This window comes from Homalodisca vitripennis, chromosome 6 (genome assembly GCF_021130785.1).
Source record: "Homalodisca vitripennis isolate AUS2020 chromosome 6, UT_GWSS_2.1, whole genome shotgun sequence".
Classification (NCBI taxonomy): domain Eukaryota; kingdom Metazoa; phylum Arthropoda; class Insecta; order Hemiptera; family Cicadellidae; genus Homalodisca; species Homalodisca vitripennis.
In genome coordinates, this window is record NC_060212.1 from 15,666,029 (window position 1) to 15,686,898 (window position 20,870).

The 20,870-nt window shown below is 35.2% G+C and overlaps 1 protein-coding gene across 2 annotated transcripts in view; it reads right to left on the minus strand.

The window, feature by feature from the left end:
- Window positions 1-1,810: 1,810 nt before the first annotated feature.
- Window positions 1,811-20,870, minus strand: part of LOC124364142 (junctophilin-1) — a 57,231-nt gene continuing 38,171 nt past the window's right edge. Inside the window, exons 5-9 of one of the 2 annotated variants that reach the window (XM_046819380.1) lie at window positions 18,762-18,880; window positions 14,832-15,496; window positions 12,099-12,530; window positions 6,095-6,295; window positions 1,811-2,986 (exon numbers count right to left, since the gene is read on the minus strand). In XM_046819380.1, coding sequence (XP_046675336.1) covers window positions 2,900-2,986; window positions 6,095-6,295; window positions 12,099-12,530; window positions 14,832-15,496; window positions 18,762-18,880 — 1,504 coding nt within the window. In that variant the 3' untranslated portion in view covers window positions 1,811-2,899. Of the gene's footprint in view, window positions 2,987-6,094; window positions 6,296-10,339; window positions 10,491-12,098; window positions 12,531-14,831; window positions 15,497-18,761; window positions 18,881-20,870 lie in introns of those variants that run through there. The other variant, XM_046819381.1, reaches the window with a different exon arrangement.

Genomic DNA, 20,870 nt, shown 5'->3' on the forward strand with positions numbered 1-20,870 from the left:
ATCTTGTATAGGAATTATATAAAATATCAAAATCACTTCTGTTATTAACAATAAAATTGAAGTATGGTAAATCAAGAGACACTGCTAATTTAAGGATTCCACTTAATCGAAAGAACTCCCTATCTCTATGTATACATACATACATATACACTTACATATATATATGTACATACATACATACTCACTTATAAGCACACAGAAATCAGACAAACAGGAAAATCAGTCTTATTTTTTTAATTTGAGAGTTTCCAGAACCCTTGAGCAGAAAACCATTGATTAACAAAACGATGATAACTCAAACCAGTAATATAATGTAACAAAGAATTTATTTTAACAACAAATACCTTAAACGGATTTTCAATCAGCTGTGTGTAGAATATTTGTAAATTTTGACATATAAATAATATTTTAATTTAGAGAAGAAAAGAGAATCATCTTACCTCTTTGTTTGCCATAATTTTGTGTGCGATTTCAACATTTCCATCAATATTTCTGCCTAATTTTTATCAACATTTTTCAACAATCTGATTATGGATAACTTCAACTTAATTTTTTAAGAAATCAGGATTTTTCCAGACGTTCGCCATAGTTTAGTGATACAAGAAATCAGTAACACTAAGTTTCGAGATCGGCAATCTGATCTCTTCCTCAGGTGGATAACTACAACCTAGGTTAAAATAAACACATTGTACCGACGCGTTGTGACACATAAGTCAGGAATCACAGCAGACAATTTGTATGTCAATTCCATGCCACTATTTCCTAAAACATGTACATAATAAATACATTATTAATAGTTACATTAAAACAGTAGGTTATGGATATGTGTTAGATTAGTTATTCATGTGAGGAAAAGATCAGATCCTTCCATCATCAAAAACAAAGTGAAATAAGAACTAAATACTGTACATTAAAAATCTCTATTAGTGTATAATGAACATCTTTTTTTACATAAAGGAAACATAAAAGGGTTATGGGATTTTTTCTAGAATATTTTACAAGAAACATATATGTATCTAATTGTAAATGTACAATTTTACAATAATGTGCATTTTTACTTACTGCTATAAGTTCTTATCTTTAGAAATGTTTTGATAACAATTTATAATTGTGAACAAATTCTTGTATTGTAAATATTAAATGCTAATATGGTTTCATGATTTTATAACTCATATCCATTATTATACTATCAAAGTTTTCTAAAATTATTATTTCAGCTGTATATTTACAGCTACCTGTTTTTATATATTTGAAAAGATGTATATGGATGCGTTGTTAGATTTTTAAATTGCTGTAGTATTAACATTTTATAAGGTGAACAATAAAAAAACTTATAAATTAGAGTTCTCAGGCTTATGTGGCCAGTGTCATAACGTAAAACCTAAGATTTTCAGTATAACACTAAATTTTATGGAAAAAAAATTCTGAGAGATTTGACTAATTCAACCCAATGAATATCATTTTGAAATGTATTGCTAGTCTTTTAGAATAGGGACATACATGGTTGTACCTGTAAATAAATGTAACTTTGTCAATAATCTTTGTGTTTTTTATGGCAATAAAGAAGATAAAAAATCGTATCAAAACAATCGTGAGTGAAATAATGTGTTTTTGTTTAACATCTGTTGGCTAAAATTAAATTCATGGTATGTTTTGGATTATTCTGTAATAAAGCTTAACATAAATATGCTATTAATCAGTCACAAACATAAGTTAATACCTTACCATCAGGTGCATCATAGTACTGCATTTTTAATGTAGCTAGTGCGTTTGTATTTGTAAAGACATACAGGGAAATGAGTGCACAAGATTTTTCCAAAAATGTAATTTATTGGCAACATGATGAACATATAGATAAATTTTCACTTCAAAACTAAGCAAGGAGCTATTCTAAAGAACAGTGGTAACTCTTAAGAAAAATGATTTATTCGGAATTTGGAGGCTACCCCTGATTTAACTCGACCTCTCTATTCCCACAAGTACAAGGCACACTGCAGCTACTGCCACACCCCCGAGGAACTGAAAGGGAACACAAATGGCAATGGAAAAATTCCCTTCGTAACAAAATCACTGATTCCTTCACTTAGTTTACTGAAGTGAAAAACATTTTAACGTAACAATAGTAATAATCCTAATCTAGATTATGTACAAGCATAGAGATTCGATACAACAAATTTAATTATTTGGTTTCCGAGTGTTGTAAAAATTGTATATACTATTTACAAGGAAATATATAAAATATCTGAGTAAAATAGCGATAATTTCTTTGGCTTTCGCCTGATCCCTAGACAGCCTTGTGTGTACTGATCCCGTAGCTCTGAGTATCAGGACCTCTTGTTAAAATCTTAGTCAAACTTAATAAAATGTACAGTTAATACAAAACGATTATTTTCGGTAACAACACAACAACAGGTAGTAACAAATCTTTGGCAAAGGGATTCAGGAAGGGTCCACCGTGGCTGAAATTAATCCTCCGTTTTGAAACGAATCCAATAAAGATTCTTCCTGAAAAATCAATAGCCTAACAATTTATATTTTAATAGGCACAATCTCTTTGGACATCTCCATCGGACAAGAAGTGGAAGAAATGATGCTGGGGATTACCAACACTTAAAAGTGAATATATTTGTGCTTGCATGACTATAGCGTTTAATATAAAACTTCAAAAATCCATTTCATATCTGTTCGGTTCACTGGGTCGTAACCGACTCGGCTTCGTTCACTGGGCTCGCAACCGCAAACAACGCAACGCATTCCGACGAGTTCAACTTAGAGGAATAGTCTTTGGCTCCAGAGGTGAGCGGCAAACGGTTCAGTCTCATGACCGATGGCTACAGTCTCTAGCCACCGAAGAAACCTGAAGATGGATCACTGTCCTGACGTGACACTAGATTCTTTACTATGTCAGCAGTTTGAAGAACATGATGGCTAATGAGATGTTGACAAATAGGACGAGCATCACCAGTTGCTGTCTTGAAAACCAGTCCTGCAACAGATTCACACTCATGACTTTTATTAAAACATCTGGATCTCTTTCAAATCTAACAACGATTACACAAGGAGAGACATTCTCAAAATGAGAACAGTGTAAGACAAGTTTGATCCGATTTGTTATATAATATACACCTCTTGTTTGTTCTGTGAAGCGAGTATTTCAATTCCCTTTCACCACCCTTACTTACGTATTATAACTTACGTATACGTATAACTTACTTATACGTATATAACTTATGTATACATATAACACGTATACTCATAACACTTTTTTATTAATTTAAGATTAAACAAATACATAATAGAAATAATTTCCTCAAATTCAAGTCTGGATCTCTTTTAAATCCAACAACGATTACCATACAAAGCATTAAAGTTCTTAGTCCCAAAAACTACACAATTGGATTGCGTTTTTATTCTATTTCTAATGAACACAAAGAGAGACAATCTCAAATGAGAACAGTTTAAGACAAGTTTGAACCGATTTGTTATATAATATACACCTCTTGTTTGCTCTGTGAAGCGAGTGTTTCCATTCCCTTTCACCATCCTTACGTATAGCACTTGTTTATTAATTTAAGATGAAACAAATACATACCGTAATAGAAATAATTTTTTCAAATTCAAGTTCATCTCATTTCTTATGTGGATACTGACATTAAGAAGACATTTGAACTAATCAAAAGGTACTGTATCTGTGTATATTAGGCTTCTTTGCTGCAATTATATATAGTTTTATGGGGGAAATCACCAGTAAATAACCAAATAAAATTTTAAAACACGGAATTGTGTTTTGCTCCATTTCATCTTCCGTTTAGTGCAGTGTTTGAGATCTGACACTGTCATGGACAGTGAACAAGAACACCTCTTCATCAAGATTACACTTGATTTGTGCTAGGTAAACCAGATTGAGCTCTTTTGTAATTTAGGTGTTTCTAATGTCAAAACAATGGAACATGAAGATGACTATCATGTTGCTGAAAGTACATTTTGAGTACAGAAATCATGGTAAGCACTAAATAGTATTATCAAGGTACTCTGTACTCTGCAAGCAGTGTAATAAGTCTAATTTTTCATACACATACATATAGTTATTGACTTTATTCTGTTGTGACATGATGAACTTAATTTAATTTGAGTTAGAATGATCAATAAAATAACTAGGATGGCAAGATAAAATATATTTTCCAAGTAAAACAATATTATAATAGTAGTTTTGATGTAATGAAACTGAAACTTTACTCTGGTTTGTAGCAAAAATAATCTGTCATCAATTGGATTTGAATCCACGCCACTCCAGTTCAATAAGTTTTTGATGGTCAGTATGCTACCATCTGAGCTAACTGGATTTGTTGACTAGTAGTTGATAAATATGATCTCAGGTATGATAAGATCAAACTGCCAATGATAAGCAGAAATGAGCCTGGTGGGGTCAAACTTTGACTCAGTCCAGCTACTGATTATCTCATCTCATCATCTATATCCTTGATAAAGGGTGGAGCCAAACTGCAACTCTGTCCAGCTACTGTCTATCTTATCTTATGATCTACAATCTTTGATAACTATAAATGTATTCTCATGTCCATGCACAATTAAAAAGATATAATAATTTAACTTCTTCCTTTTAATTTTAGAAGTGTTTTAAATTTGTCACCTGATTATTGAAGAGCGAAACTTACTTTACACACTGGCACAAAATTTAACACATAAAGCTATTATTAAACCACAATTTTTAAGCTAAAAAGCACAAGCATAATACTTCCTGCTATTCACTTGTGGGTCTCTCCCACTCCATGTTAGTTTTAAACTTGTGTAACTTTATTATAATACAACTTCCCAACTTAATTTACATTAGCTAGAACTTAGTTCTAGCATTTAACCTAATCTTAAAATGCATGCTGTTGGAGATGTAAATATACACTGCAGCTCCGTAAACCTTCAGCTAGAGTATCAGTTTACGAATTTAAGATAATCGAATTGTCAGTCACATATGAGATACGATCAATAATAGAGTAAACAGTAGGCAGTACACATTGCTTGTTAAATATTTTAGTTAAGATAAGTTATGAAAATAGGTCTGTAACTTAAAGTTAATGTTAACATGTTCTTTCTAAGCGTTTTCTTAACAGTTCTTAATGGTCATGCCCTACAATTTTACATTGTACAACCTCGAACACGAATCCACAAGATCAACCTCAGACAGATTATGGATTAAATACATTCATAGCAAATGTTTTGTTGTAGAAAGCACACAGTACGCTAGACAACAAATCTCTATTCAGTATTGCCAAACTAACACTAAATTCAAACAGAAAATACATTTTTGGAGTTGCCTGACGATGAGACCTTTGGTCCCGAAAGGCCTCATCCTAAAATTAAATTATATTGGAAGCGTTGTTTTAGCATCTACTAGTTAAAACATTTTCCGATTGCTCCAAGATTCTTTAATGAAAGTACTGATTAAAATTTTTTTTATCCTGAGGGAAAAAGACGATTGTCCCCGCACTTAGTCCTAAAAAAGGACCTTTGCGTCTATCTTATTTATATTTGTGTCCTCAGAATATGATGCTTTTACAGAAGCCGACCAGATTTGAGGGCTCCTATTCTCTGATGTCCTTGGGGCCCAGGAATCTTTTCTGAATTTTTGATATGGCAGGACAGTTTAGCCAAATATGCTCAGCTGATTCCTCCTCTTCACCGCAGAGTCTACATTCGTCAGTCTGGCTAAGGCCCACCCTCATAAGATGTTTCATCAAGGGGCTATGTCCTGTCAACATTCCTAATATCAGTCTTATATCCTCCTTACTCTGATCTAGGAGAGCTGCCCACCCTTTAGCAAAAGGAGAGATGAACATTTTAGATTGTCTTAATGCTGAGGCTCTACTCCAATTAAAGTTTCTTATCCTCTTTTCCCAATCATTTACAAGAGCTTTACTGTTGGAGAAGGCTATCCCACAACCTGGCTCAGGCCCCACCATTATGGAATCCGCTCCCTTTTTGGCAAGGATGTCTGCTTTTTCATTTCCATGAATGCCCTCATGGCCCGGCACTGATTAAAATTACTCAGAATTATATGATGATTCAATTTCAACCGACTTACCTTGACATTCGGACTAACAAGGTATAAAAGTGGGTTGGCACGAAGCTTCTCGGCTTCCTCAGTCATCCGACGTAGCTCCTCTCTTCTCGCAGAACTCAAAACTGACGCCTCTTCACGGGACATGGGCTCAGCAGCTCGGGGCAGTACTTGGACATCGGGCAAACTCTTCTTGCGCTGAAGTGTTGTGTTTACGGGCATAGTCTACAACAATACAGACCAGTTAGCTAACATTGTTTGTGAATAAATCAAAATAATTATTGTTCAAAGACATATACATGCATAGAACATAGTTTTTAGATAATAGTTTTTATTATATAATATAAGAACTGTGTACTATATAGAAGTAGTATAAGTTATAAAGACCATAACCTAAAATACTGCTATTATACAAACATTGTCATTAAAACTAAAAGTGATAGACAATCACGCATCTGTTAATAGCCCAGGCTAAGGAGCTCCGTCCAACAGCTCGTACACAGAGTAAAACGCATGTTTTTAACAAGAACTGTTTTAAATTCTTTTTAAAGGTGCCTCAGTTGAAGAAGATTTCACCCTATGCAGCAGAGCATTGAATATTTTGGGACCAACATATGACATGGATGTTTTGAAGATGTTGCTGTGGGGGTGCGGAATGATGAATGTATTTCTATTTCTGGTGGAATACAGATGATTTTCTACCCAAATTTCAAATTTTGTTTAAGGATCACATTCTGTACTTGGCAAAGAAAGATCTGCAAAAGTTTGCATATTTCAACAGAAGAAGCAATTAGAAATAGTTCTAAAGAAAGTTGCAGTTGAATAGGTCTTCCAACAAACACTACTTCTGTCTTGTGCAATCTTGGAACTATTTCCACACTTAGCTTCTGAAATTTATTTTACAATCGAATTATATCTAGATATAGTTTAGATACTATTATAAATACTGAATGAAAGGTAAACCAGGTAGAAAGAGGGAAAGTCCTTTATCACAAGATGGTAGAGTTGTGCCATGAATCTTTATAAACTTGTATTAGCTTAATATCTCTTGAGAGATATGGCCATTGTAAAAATGTTTTGTACACAACATTCTGAAAGTCCAAGAATTACTTTAAATTGGGGGGGGTGGGAGATTTTTCAAAGAAGTGGCAGCTACAAAATCTTTGGAAGAGATTTTGTATGATACGATGAAAACTGAAGACCAATAAAAAATTAATAAATAAATAAACTTAACTTAATTAACTAATGTAACCTAATATTTAACTTGACTTTGCTGTTAAAATTCTCCATGAATTTGTATATAAAGAATATTGTCTATTGTATAAAGATTTTGCTGATATCCACACTAAGTCCTTGAGCTCCTATAGTATAAGAACTAGCACCATCCAGTGTGGCTGATACTTGGATGGGTGACCGCTGATCAACCCTGTCCTTGAAAGCAGCCTGCCTGACAGTCGTTGGTGGTGGTGGGAAAGTTACGTTTAAACCGTTGGTACCCAAGTTTAGTGTCAGAGAGGGCTTCTTAGCCCTAATTTCACTTTGTGAAATTAAAAATCCTTTACCATTCATCTTTTTACCCACTTTTTCAGAATTAGATTCAGATGGTGCAGGTATGTACCTTCTCTATAAGGACATTTATGATATAATAATACCAATGAAGGTGTTTTTCATTTTTACTTACAAATTTAAAAACTCTTAAGTTTAAAAACTAGTGGCGGCAAGTGTTTCCAGCACCACAAGTGCTTCCAGCACCAAGTGCTTCCTTCACCACAAGTGCTCCAACAGCTCTAAGAAAACTTCATCCCACTTCACATGATGATTTTCAATCATTGTGATCACCATTTCTTTCATACTTAACACAATGTTATAAAATTTTACAACTGAAGAAAATATCAGATACCAGTTGGTGATGAGTTATTCTATTCTACCATTTTGGTAGCAAATATCTGTAGTTCAGTTATCCTCTCAAATCATGCATGATTAATAACGAGTTTTAATCTGTCAAAACTGAAAGGGGGATACGACAGTTTAAAAGCTTCATGGAACTTACCCTAATGTAATGACACAAAACTTATCTATTAGTTTATCTATTACCACCGAGCACTGGCTCGGTGGTAAATACCTACGATACTGCCTCCTAGCGATATGTACCTGCTATATTGACTGCTGGTGATAGAATTATCTAATAAATTACTCCTACTGTTGTAGTACTTGCAATAATTACTCCTGGTAAAAAGTTACTTGCCATACTGAACTCTTGGTGCTAAAGTACAGGGTGAGGCAGAGGAACTTGTTTATTTGAACTGAGCACCACGAAGTGACTGTAGTTCGAATGAGAGTGGGGGTAGGCACATTTGAGAGAGCGGATTGTTAGGTTTCTTACCCACTCAGTTTAGTCTGTTTCATGGAGAGTGCGTCGCTGTTAATGCATACTTTTCAAACTGATGATCAATCATTGCCAACTAACGTGCATTCTGTACTTGCTTTAATATTGCGCCCTTTGGTTATGTTTCTGGCCGCCAGTCTATTTTTCTATGGGTAAACAACTTCAGAGAAACTGGTGATGCAGAGAAAATGTTATTAGTTCATGGTTTTTTAAATAAAACAGGTGACTTTAGAGGATTCTGGCCGTTACGTCAGTATGATTCAAGAGATTTTTCTTGCCAACAGTCAATGAGATAGATGTGGAAGATGTATGGTTCCAGCACGAGTGTCAATGGCAGTTTTGCGGCAAAACTTCCCAGGGCATCCTATTTCCATAGCAGTTGATCTGTTTTGGTCAGCACTTGTGATTATTTCTTATGGGAGCTATCTCAAATCACTGGTTTATAACGATCGTCCCAGGATCCTGGTTCAAGTGAAGAATAATATTCTTCAACTTATTGCCAATTGGGCGGTAATTATGCTGGAAAAGGGTGAATGAAACTACAGAGTCTGATTATCACAGTGTTTTGATAACAATGGACTCCATCTGCCTATCGGTACTTGGTGATAAAGCTACAATACTGTGACTCCTTGTGAGAGAATATTTGGAATAATGACACCTGGTGATAAAGTTCCTGCGATACCAACCCCTAACAATATAATATCTACAATTCACACCCCTAGGTAACTCTGAGTGAAGCATTATTCACCTATATTATTGGCACTGACATCCTTTCGTATGTTGAAAAATTCTTTTAAAGGGAAAGACCTGTGGGAAAAAGCTATTTCAAATGTAAAATTATTATCACAGGTGAAATTGTAAAAAGGGGGTTCTGGGCTCGCTGTGATCTGTGCATTTACTATGGTCAGACATCAAGTTGAAAAGGACTACTCTAAAATCCGCCCTTGCAAATAGAAGTAGATTATCCGTCAGTAGATATTTTAAAAGGTATTTTATTATCTCTTAAAGCAACAACCACCATACTGTACTAACAGTTGTGGCATGGAATATTAACCCAGCTGGTTAATAAACATTCAATTTCTAGACAGTTACAAACTATCTTAGAGTAAACTCTCCTCCATCTTGAGAAGAAGAGGAGAAAGTTTGATTGAATCCTCACTTAAAATATTAAGCCTGATATAGATTAAAATAATACTTCATATCAGAAAACTATTTGTATTTAACCAGTGAACTATTAACTAGGTTCATAGCTAACTTTCAACCTTATTCAGTAACAATAATATATACATCTCCTTGGAATGTAATTCTAAGTATGCCCTTGTTCTGCATTTTAATAAAAATCCATAAAAAATGTGTAGATAAATGAACAGTTTTCTAATAAATGTAATTATTGTTCTTAAGTAACCTCTCAATTCAAACCTCTCCAAAAGAGTGTTCAAATTTGTGTAATAATACAACCATTTAAGGAAGAATACGAGTTATTGGAAGAATATGGATGATACTCGTATATACCATCAATTTAAAAGTCTATATACAAAATATTTTAGAGAGGAGTGTCTTTGAAGATATACATTTATAATTTTCACAATACAACTGATGTATGGATGTTCTGCAGTCAGAGCGGTCCGAGAGAAGATTCAAATAACTGTTTACAATAATAGCTGCCTACCTCTCAACCTTGGCTGGTAGCCAAAGTGTCGCAACAATCAAGTCCATTTCTGTACGCGCCATTATTTCGTGATTGTAAATACCAAAAAAGCTTTGACCATTTTCTCTCTCACTTAGTCAAATTTTCACAGTTGTAGGTGATCTAGTGTGTAATGGAGTGTAAATATTACCGCTGTCAGAGTGGAATGATTACTACGAGAAGTATAAACTTGTACCTCAACTGGCGGGGTGTTTATCCAACTCTCACTGGCCCGCCGTGCCATCAAGGCCGGGCTGAACATGAGGTCTTCCTCTTCCTCATCCTCCAGCGACCACATGATGGATACTGTTCCCGCCCGGTCTCGTTATAGAACTGAGATCCTGGGCCTCCCCCTCCAACTCTCCTGGCACACAGCCACACTCCCAGCCATCCCCCCCCTCCTTCTGGTCTCCACAGTAAATGTCATTCACTTGTGTATTTTTAACTGCCAGTTCGAATCGCTAGCAGTGGCAGACTACAATTGTGTGATCTGCAAGTTTGTAATTTTAATTATGTCTTTATACAACAAAGAAATGTAAATAAATGTCAATTTACTTTGATTATTAAAAGTATTAAACTGAATATGGTAACTGGAAAGCACATCCTTATCACAGACCCAAGTCCTGATACAATAAGTAATTCTCAAATTTTTAAATATTCTTGGTTTGGCTTTATTAAGGTACTTCATTCCAATGGCAGATCAAAAGGAGGGGCCAAGGGGGCCATAGCCCTCTCAAAGATTTTAAAATACTTTCTAACAAAAAAAATCTTCTCATATTGTTCAATCAATTAAAATTATAATTTACATTCATTAACACGTTCACAGCGACGGATTATTTCCGGACTATTTGTTTCATGTAGAATTTTTCAATAATAATGGCAAGAGACCATAATTGTTTTCTTTAAGTTACATGTCTGACTGTAACGAGAAATGTATGTAGGCTTCTCAATTTTGCACTAAAATAAGTATTTTAACAAGGCATTTCAATGTTTCTCCATGTACCCCAAGGGGTACCTAAAAAATTAATTTCCGTAAAAATTAAGCAATCGTGCACCTGGCTGGGTACACGACAGTCTAAGGTATTTATTTAAGCGAGAGATCATATTTAACAAACCACCAAGAGAAGCAAACAATAAAAACGCAGAGAAACACGTACCCAATCGGGTGCACAACGCGCTTTATGAAAGCCTGGGGTGTACACGATGGCAGTTGTGAAAGAAATACCTGCACGAAGAGAAACTTTGCTGTAGCTAATTCCTCTTGAATATGGAGGACAACTCTGAGATATCATACCACCTTTACAGGTGAGTAGAATAATGTCACGGAGAACAGGTTTTGCGGAGGGGGGGGTTGAATATGATTAAATAGCATACCATACCATGTGTGATGGAATAAATCTAAATCTGTATTAATTAGTCTTAATTCAAAGTAACACATGTAATTCTTCCATTTCAAACAAGCTACATTAATAATATATAAACACTTTATTTATTTTTAGCGCTCCTGGGGAATTCAATCCCCATTATCTCTCCTGAAGTTACACCACTGTATCATCTATAGATCAAGAGCAATTATACACACCTTCTTAGAAGAAGGGGAAATTTTGTTTTTATTTCATATGCCCCTTTTCAAAAGTCTTCTGTTTTGTGAACTTTAATTAACACAAACACAGTACTTAGTCCTTTGTTGAATTGGATGCGTGTATTCTTCCATAGCAGAAAATCTGGTATTTTTATTTTGTGTCAAGTTTGTTCATTTGCACATTTCTCTTGGCATGTGAAAAATGAAGAATTTTTAATGAACAATACCCAGCACAAAAATAATCAAAAGTTGCATCAGGACATTGGCAATTTTTTTCCATTATTGAATAAAAAACTTTAACGTTCAAATGAGTTTCAACTTGAAAAATATTAGTTATTTATGAAAATTAATTAAATTAAGGTGAAATTCTTACCTTAGGTGGTGGAGGTTCTTTTCTCGCTGCTGCTATGTAAAGTGACTCAGTACGCTTAGGCTGGCCAAGAGGTGAAGGCACAATGTCTTGTCCAAGTCCTCTCTTTCTGAGAATGACGTCCTCGAAAGGAGGCTGCGGGCTGGCGGGAGTGTTGGGCACGACGTAGGCTGGTTGGCCTGCACCGACCGCCGCACCGTTGCCGGCGAGGGGTGTGGGAGCACGGGGCAGAGGGGTGGTGGAGCGGGCCAGGGATGGAGCACGGGGGGTGCGGTCTCCCATGGTGGGTGCCTCGGCAGTAGCGGCGGGGCCCACCGGCTTGTCCACTGATGGTTGGCGGGACCCTGCTAATCTACTGGCGGCCCTGGTGTAGCGGTCGACACTGCTGTCTCTGCTTGGCGGCCGCTTGTAGTGGTCAAAGTGATCACTCATCGCCTGCAACACTCAGTAAAATAAGAACACAAACCTTCATTTATTGGAGAACATTATTGATATTGTAATAAGGCACAAAAGTGCTAATACTAAAATGATTTTACCATGCATTAAAGTCACTAACTGAAAAAATTTTATCTTTAAAAAATAGTATCTAGTTTCAGAGCTAAATTCATTAACCCGTTGAGGACAAATAGATGATATATCGTCCAACCGTCTTTTGTCAGAAAAGACTACTAGACTATACATTGTTCTTTTTTGTTTAAAATGAGTCATTTTGAACAAACATTTATGTTTATGTCCTTGGAAACTTCGTTTGAATGTCTTTGAGATTGTTTAGAACAATGTGATTTTTCTACCAACGGAAACAAACAAATGTGAACAAAAAAAGTGTTTATGAAACTAATAAAAGTCCACCATGAAATTCTTTAGTTTTATGGATGCCTTATGATACTCACAAGGTTATACGTCCTCTTCAATATTTCTAGACAGCATGATAAAAATTTAGTATGTTATCTGTCTGACGTAATATTTCTTTCATAATCACCAAAACTACTGAAGCTTTTGTCATATCATGACACTAACAATCTTACGTCCTTTCTAAAGAAGTTTACCATAAGTAAAAGCATCATGAAGTTCATTTTTGGTGGTGAAGCGTTATCCAGACGTAGTTTCCAATATTGTAGATCTTTACTGAGGGGGTTTGGCTCAGGGCTTGGGGGTAGTGACAAATTTGTGCCCACATCCACCTTAAAACTCTTGAAGTTCTCAACAGAATTGCTGCACACTAATGTTCATCATTGATAAAGTTTTCATCTCACATTTGAATTCCCACTACTACTATAAAATGTATACACTTCGCAAACGACAACTTCGTAGAACATGTAAGCATCGATCATAGAGTCCGTGTTGATAGTTTGGCTACAACTGACGCTTTAAAGGCAGAGGCAATCTTGGAGGAGAGCTATGTAATGACTCAATGCCATCATCTGATCTGAGCTTAAATACTTAGAGGCACAATCAAAGGTCGAGAAAATCGAAATCTATACATAACACAAACACAATAGAAGTGAAAACTTCAAAACCTTAATGAAACAGCTCATTCAGTTAGTAATTGCTTTGAATATTAAATACAGTGTTGTGAGAAGCTAACACATCTCCAGCAACAAAGTAATATAACGTCGGTGGATAAATTTTTCTTGAAAAAGCCCTTAAATCTTGTTCTTGTTGCAGTACCAACAGCTTGAATGAATTATTTTGTGCGATTAAAATAGATAATTCTGAAATAAGATATAGTTGATTGTAATTTTCACGTATAGGAAAACGTATACATTTTTATTTCACTCTTTTTATTACTTTAGATAATAAATTCAAATAATATTTACATCTGATTTTCCCAAGATAAGCTATTTAATTGTCATTTGTATTATTTTTTGCACCAATTGAGAAGATCAAAAGACTGCTCTGTTTGGTTTTTTTTTCAGAAGGTAAAAGTTGCCCAAATCTTGCATTATTTTGCAACCGTAAATGACACACTTAATCCTCATGAAACTTTAATGCCATATTCAGCCCTTGTGTGTCAATTTCTTGGGAATACTACTAAGTTTCACAAAAAATACAAATTGTTGACTCAATACTACCTTCACAAGTTTTAATGTTACTGGTCGTAACAAACAATGGAAATGATCACTATGATAATGGTCTGCGCTGGCCACACAGTCTTATGAGTACTGAAGGGTTGCATTTATTTCTTTGTTTATTACTCAGCTTTGGCGGGCCCTGGAAAAAATATTCAGCAGATCCCACCATGGTCTGCCATCTTGCCCCCACCTTTATCTCATTGACAACGTCTTATTATTTTTTCTTGTCCGTTGTCACGGTTTCCTTCAATTAGACGTGTGGAGAACTGGGGATTTAGCTTGATATAAACGTTTGAAAAAAAAAACCGGTCTGAGTACGGGCCTGGCAATCGTCGACCTCCCTTTAACTCTAGAAGTGGCTGTCAGAATTTCCCTAAGTGGCACGCCGATTTTTGTCCTTATGCAGAAGTTCACAAAGGTATTTTTTACTATGTTGATGTTGCCCTAACTCATGGATCTCATGAGGCAGACCCTGTCCCCAACTTTACCCATCCAGAATATTCTGTAACTCTGGAAGCAGCGCAAAGGTCTTTTTAGGACTATTTGCAATTTCTAAATTTCTACTCCTAAGAGAACGACAACAAAAAAACACCTAAGCTTTTGAAAACAAATATAAAATGAAAGTAAAATACTCTCTAGAAAGATGTTGAATTTCATAACCAACCTGTTGGAAGCTGTAACCAGGAGCTTCATTCCCTTGTTGGACCTGTCTTGAATTCCGCCTGATTTCATTCCTAGGGTGAGAAGAATCTGAACTGTCAGGATTCATCTTGTGTGGTTCTGGCAGGGGAGTGGGGGGTGTGACCATGGCCTGAGGTAGCTTGTCTTGACCCAAGTAAGACTGTTGGTTCAGCTGCGACTGGTACTGACTCTGGGATTGTGGTTGGTAATTCATTTGTGATGGTGGGTTCGGTTGGTTCTGGGGCTGGAATTGTTGTTGCTGATACTGTTGTTGGGATTGGTACTGTTGTTGGGCTGGCGGGTTCGAGTATTGTTGGGGTTGTGAGATCGATTGTTGTTGTGACGTGTTCGGGTAGTGTTGCGTCGACAGGTATTGTGACTGTGTGCTTTGTTGGGACTGCAGGGATTGTTGGGTCTGGTAGGAGGACTGTGGTTTCGCCTGGTACTGCGCCTGTGACTCGTACTGTGTCTGAGATGTTGTGTTCGGATTGGAGGGAGCTGCAGTGTTCTTCGGAGATGAAGTGACTTGCGAATCTGTTAATGACGAGGCAGGTGGTTTCTGTTGATGCAGGATGGACTTGGCTGGCTGTGTGTCTTCTGGTGGAGGCCGATACTTTGGAATTTCTCTACTCCTTAGTTTGTCCAAACCTAAAACGGATAAAATAAGTAAATTAAAATTTCAAAGGTAATGTAAAATACTGGAAAATTATAGCGGAAAAAATATGTAAGCATTACAATCTCGCACAAAATATTTATTTCAAGAAGTTTTTTCAATGTTTTTCCGTGAACCCCAAGGTGTACCTAAACATTTAATTTACCTGAAAAATTAAGGAATCGGGTACACAATAGTCTGAAGTATTTATTTAAGCACGAAAACAAATTTAATAAACCACCAAGACAGGCAAACAAGAAAAACACACTAACGAAATACATAGCAACGCATACCCAACGAGTGCACAAGCACTTTACAAAAGCCCGATGTGTACTCGATCAGGTACACGAATGCAGTTATAAAAAAGATCGCGTGTACCGTATGGGGAATACATCGTCGTGTTAAAGAAAATGCCCAATAACTACTATAATTCAGAAATAAGGCATATGTTTCACTAATGTTTAATTTTAGTATTGCGATTTCTATTTTAATAAGTATAAAATAAATTATTTCTGAATAAAACTCATTAGTGCTGTACAAGAAAGAGATACCTTTAATATTAATGCATCAGACTGTGTTAATGATTTAAACAAAAGAAGACATATCTGCTTGATAAATTTACAATTACAGATATATTTCATAGGAATTAGAAGATGAAGTTTAAATGAAATTTTAGTTTATATTAAACATTTTGTATGTAATGCTAAATTATTTTGGGTTTCCAGAAATTTAAATGAACCCAACTTTGATTAAATAAAGATCATAATTTTTTCAAACAGCACTTATTATTGCTAAGTGTTACATCCTTACTGGATATAATGTTGCCTTTCACTTTGGCATTACGGGATTTTAAAGTAAGACACAGTTAGTTGCTGGTATATTGTCGATGTTCATGTGTCCTGCAGTTCACACGTCAACGCGCGTTTAGCTGCGTTTTTCATCAACCCACGAGCCAAGTGATCCACCGTTCATGGTAATCTTCAAAGAGATATTAAAACCGTGTATCAATTATTCAACTCGTCTCATTGCATACACTCTGCTAAAACACATTGCCAACATTCAAATGCTATAGAAAAAAATACTAAAAGTTAGAAACATTACTCTAAGTATAGTTATTTTGTGGAAAGTTCATCCTTGCCCTGAAGGCTGCCTCGAAAGAACACATTTATTTGTCATTCACAACAAGAAAAATATTAAACTGAAGGTAAATCCTTAAAACTTTTATCACCGTATTGTAAGAAAAAATAAATTGTGCTTTTTTACACATAATGTAGCTACGGTAGGAAGGGTTGAGTCAATGTGAATGTTGAGTTTAGTTCCGGTTCACCTTCCCCTTGGTGCAACGTCTGGAATCTGGCGCTGCAACAGACTTGACACCTGGAATTTGGAGTAATGTTTGTCTGAAGACATCCAAAAAAAGTTGGCAATATAGAACCTCAAAGTGATTACATCATTTCAACATCAGAGACACCTAGACTAAAAAATATAAAAATTTAGTGTAACCCAGGCGAAGAGTTATTCTCATTGAGGGTTGCTCCACCGCGCTCACAGATAGTGTCTATCACATCGTAGTGGACTCATTTGTGCACCTGATGAGACAATGAGTGTGTTGGCTTTGAAGTGACCTTGAGTTTTATTCAACAAGAACAATATTAAACTTGTCTACTCAGTGTACTCAGTTAAACAAACAGCATCACTGACTCATGGCAACAAGTATTTTTGGTCTGTGACAAGATCAAAACTTTTTGTGCCATGCTAGACAAAGCTCTATCCCTATCTGAATACATCCCCACACGAATGTATGTAAGGCGAGAGGGCTCAAGCCCCCAAAAATTCTCAAAGATAAACATTACAATTGCATTTAGTAGTAGTTTTTTTAGATTAGAACACAATTTTAAGGCCTTAAGCACAATAATTTCCCAGGGGAAGATTCTCTAGCCCTATTTTTGGAGGATATTTTATACCTTCTAAACCACCCAGTGTGTCAGCGCCATGAACTATTTTTTTTATCTACACCACTGCATCACCAGCATCATACAGAAAGCTCTGGGTAGATAGACAGGTTTGTACCAGTTCAGATGCTTGCTGCCGGAGTATACACAGATTCAGATGCTTGCTGCTGGAGTATACAAAGATTAAGATGCTTGCTGTCAGAGTATACAAAGATTCAGGTGCTTGCTGGTGGAGCATACAAAGATTCAGATGCTTACTGCTGGAGTATACAAAGATTCAGGTGCTTGCTGCTGGAGTATACAAAGATTCAGGTGCTTGCTGCTGGAGTATACAAAGATTCAGGTGCTTGCTGCCAGAGTATACAAAAATTCAAATGCTTGCTGCCGGAGTATACAAAGATTCAGATCATAGTCACTGGTTTTATCAATCTTTTATTCTTGCTGTCGAACCTTTAGCGACAGCATACTGAAGGAGGAGCTCATTTTCCAAAAGTGAAGCTGGCCACAAAAGTTTTTCCTATTTTGGGCCACAGTTGTGCAATGGTCTCCCTAAGCAAGCAGCATGTCAAGCAGCTTAGATTTTATTCTAAGTTTAAACTTAAGCTTAAATAGTTATTATTTCTTGCCTTTAAGAGTACTCTTGATTGCAAATTGAATTGCCAATGTAGTGTACTGTATTTTAATGTACTGTAAATTTTATCTACACGAGTTTTTCTAAAAAGCAGTAATAGCCGCTTGTAAAATAAAGGTATAATAACAATAATTATTAATATTAATGTAATAATACTAATTGTTACTATTATTAATAAATTTTTTTAAATTACTAAGCCTCAAACTATTTTAAGCCCTTATTTTTGTAGTAGATTTGTCAGAAATGTGTTGTTTTAAATATACGAGGAATGTTTTTCAAGTAAGTACCATTTTGATGTATAAAAAAAATCAAGTAAACGGTTTCAGCAACTGCAACACGATCATTTTGACGCTACTGTTGTCGTTGCAGCATCGACATTCAAGATGCTTCTCCTGATGAAAAAGCGAATACTAGTTTGTGAGTGCTAAATTTATGCTGTTTGGGAGATTATCAAATTGTTCTTAGCAAAATGCTGTGATTAGATCCATCATACCATACCATACCATTCACTTTCTGCACCAAATCGTTGGTGATCATTGAGGGTTGTCTAATCATTTTTTCCATCAAGAACATTCTTTTTCCCATTTTTAAAAGTTATTACCCATTTGAATGCAATTCCTCTCTTATTCATTTATAGTTTTATCCCTAATTCATCTTAGTTTCGTAATTGATACTCACTTGGTTGAGTAAAGTCCGGAGCAAACTGCTTCGCTGTCGTTCTGGCTATTTCAAAGTCCTCCCTCGCTTGGTCAGCTGCCATGTCGGCTAACTCTGCTTTGCCACGAGCCGTCGCTGTTCTACAAAATATATAGTTTTAGGCAAGTTTCCACACAGTTACTCAGACCACCTCAGTTATTTGGCCAACTATAACTATATGTTATTTGTTCAATAACTGATGATGCCTTAACCGGCAAAAGCGCTTTTAAAATAAATTAAAATTGTGGAAGAAATAAAAATGTCTTTTATATTTAAACCTGGTGACTTCCATCAAGTGTACAAAGCAGAGAACGATTTTATATGTAAATAAATAGTTGCCACAACTTTGAAATACCTAAGTTTGAGTTTGTTATTTACTGTTATTTATCTGGTAGAAACATAATTAAAGTTCTAAAATCTTTTCAAAGAGTATTTATGAGGAGGACATTAAAATGTGTGAAGTTACAATCCACTATGTATATCAATGCTACCCACCCTTATCTGTCAAATAATGCTTCAAAACTACAGAAGTAAGATACAGTTCTAGCCAAGGACGTAGCCATCGAGGGAGTCCAAGGGGTCTGGATCCCTCCCCCAAATTTTAAATTGTTTCAATTATTTTTTAGTAATCAATTATTATTATTTAAATAACTCAGTATTACTGACATTTACTGCTGAAAGATCGTTCTCAAAAAAGAAAAGGGTCAAGAACTTTTTAAGGAACAAAATGGGGTCTCACTCTTTGTCCACTACGCTAAAATATCAGTTGTCTGGACCCCCCAAAATTTTTTCCTGGCTACGTTCTTGGTTCTAGCCTAAGTCTGATAAAGTATCATGTTCACTAACCTCTTACATACTGATGAGGAAAGACAGTCGTATTGTCAGTATGAAAAATGTCTTTATTAGAGAGGCAAAAAAAGGCACTTAAAAGGCCTTTGAGAGAAGTGGGAGGAAGTATAATGTATAAATGCACCTTATATCTTAAATGTAGGCTTAATTGATGGTTTTATGAAATATACTCTGTACACGTAGATAGTCTGGATTTTCAGAAATCCTACATCATACTCACTTCAGAATGACAAAAGTAAACATATCTCTACTTGATGAATGTAGCTGTAAAAGAACATAACACACATTTTTACAAATATAAAACAAAGTATAATGTTGCAAATTTAAAGTTGAAATAATTGTATATTTAAATTGAGATTACTTTTTTAAGTTACCAAAAGTTTTTATCCCCTTCTCCATCGCCATGAAGAAATCAAGAATATATTTATTTATTAGTTTTGAATTTTACACTGATAAATTAACTATTTGACTGATAAAAGAGGCTTAAATAACCAAATGATTAATTTTATTAAAGTAACCACATTGCCTTAATTTTTCTGTATGCATTTCTGGAGAACTTTAGGATCTCCTTCTCCAAAAGACTTTTCCACTATCCTGCTTCCTGTTACTGGATCTTTGTGGACTTATCTCAATATTCAATCAACATTTCTGGCTCTGACTCACAATTGATGGATTGGAATTTTTTAGCATGTTTTTGGTTCAAATCAAAATACGATTAGAATTTTATTATAACTAAATAAACATTTGATTTACAATATCCACAATTTCAATTCAAATCCTGAATAAAATTGTCTGTAAAAGAATGAATGTAAAAAATGTATTTAATTCTATACAAATTTAAAACAAAAGGCAAGATAAATATTAATAATGTAACATTATCAAGATGAAAGTAGGTAATACTATATATTTAACATAAATGCAAAGGTTTATAATTATTGTTATATTTAAAAATTATTAAATTTGGCACAGTTCTGAAAGAGTATACATATTTTCAATTTGTATCTTTAATTTCTCTGAAGATAAATTCGTTGTCTTTGTATGTATAAAAGAATGCAATTTTTTACTTCTTCCAGGAATAACTCAGTATTACAACAGAAGGGTTGTTTTTCGCTGATGGTATAAAGAACTTTGTTGCTACTTGTGTTCTCAGAAACTACTAGATTAAGTTGAAATGTGTTGGGCTTGATTTATTAACTCGTTAATGAAGCACTACAATGTTACTTACCTTGGGGTTACAGAAAA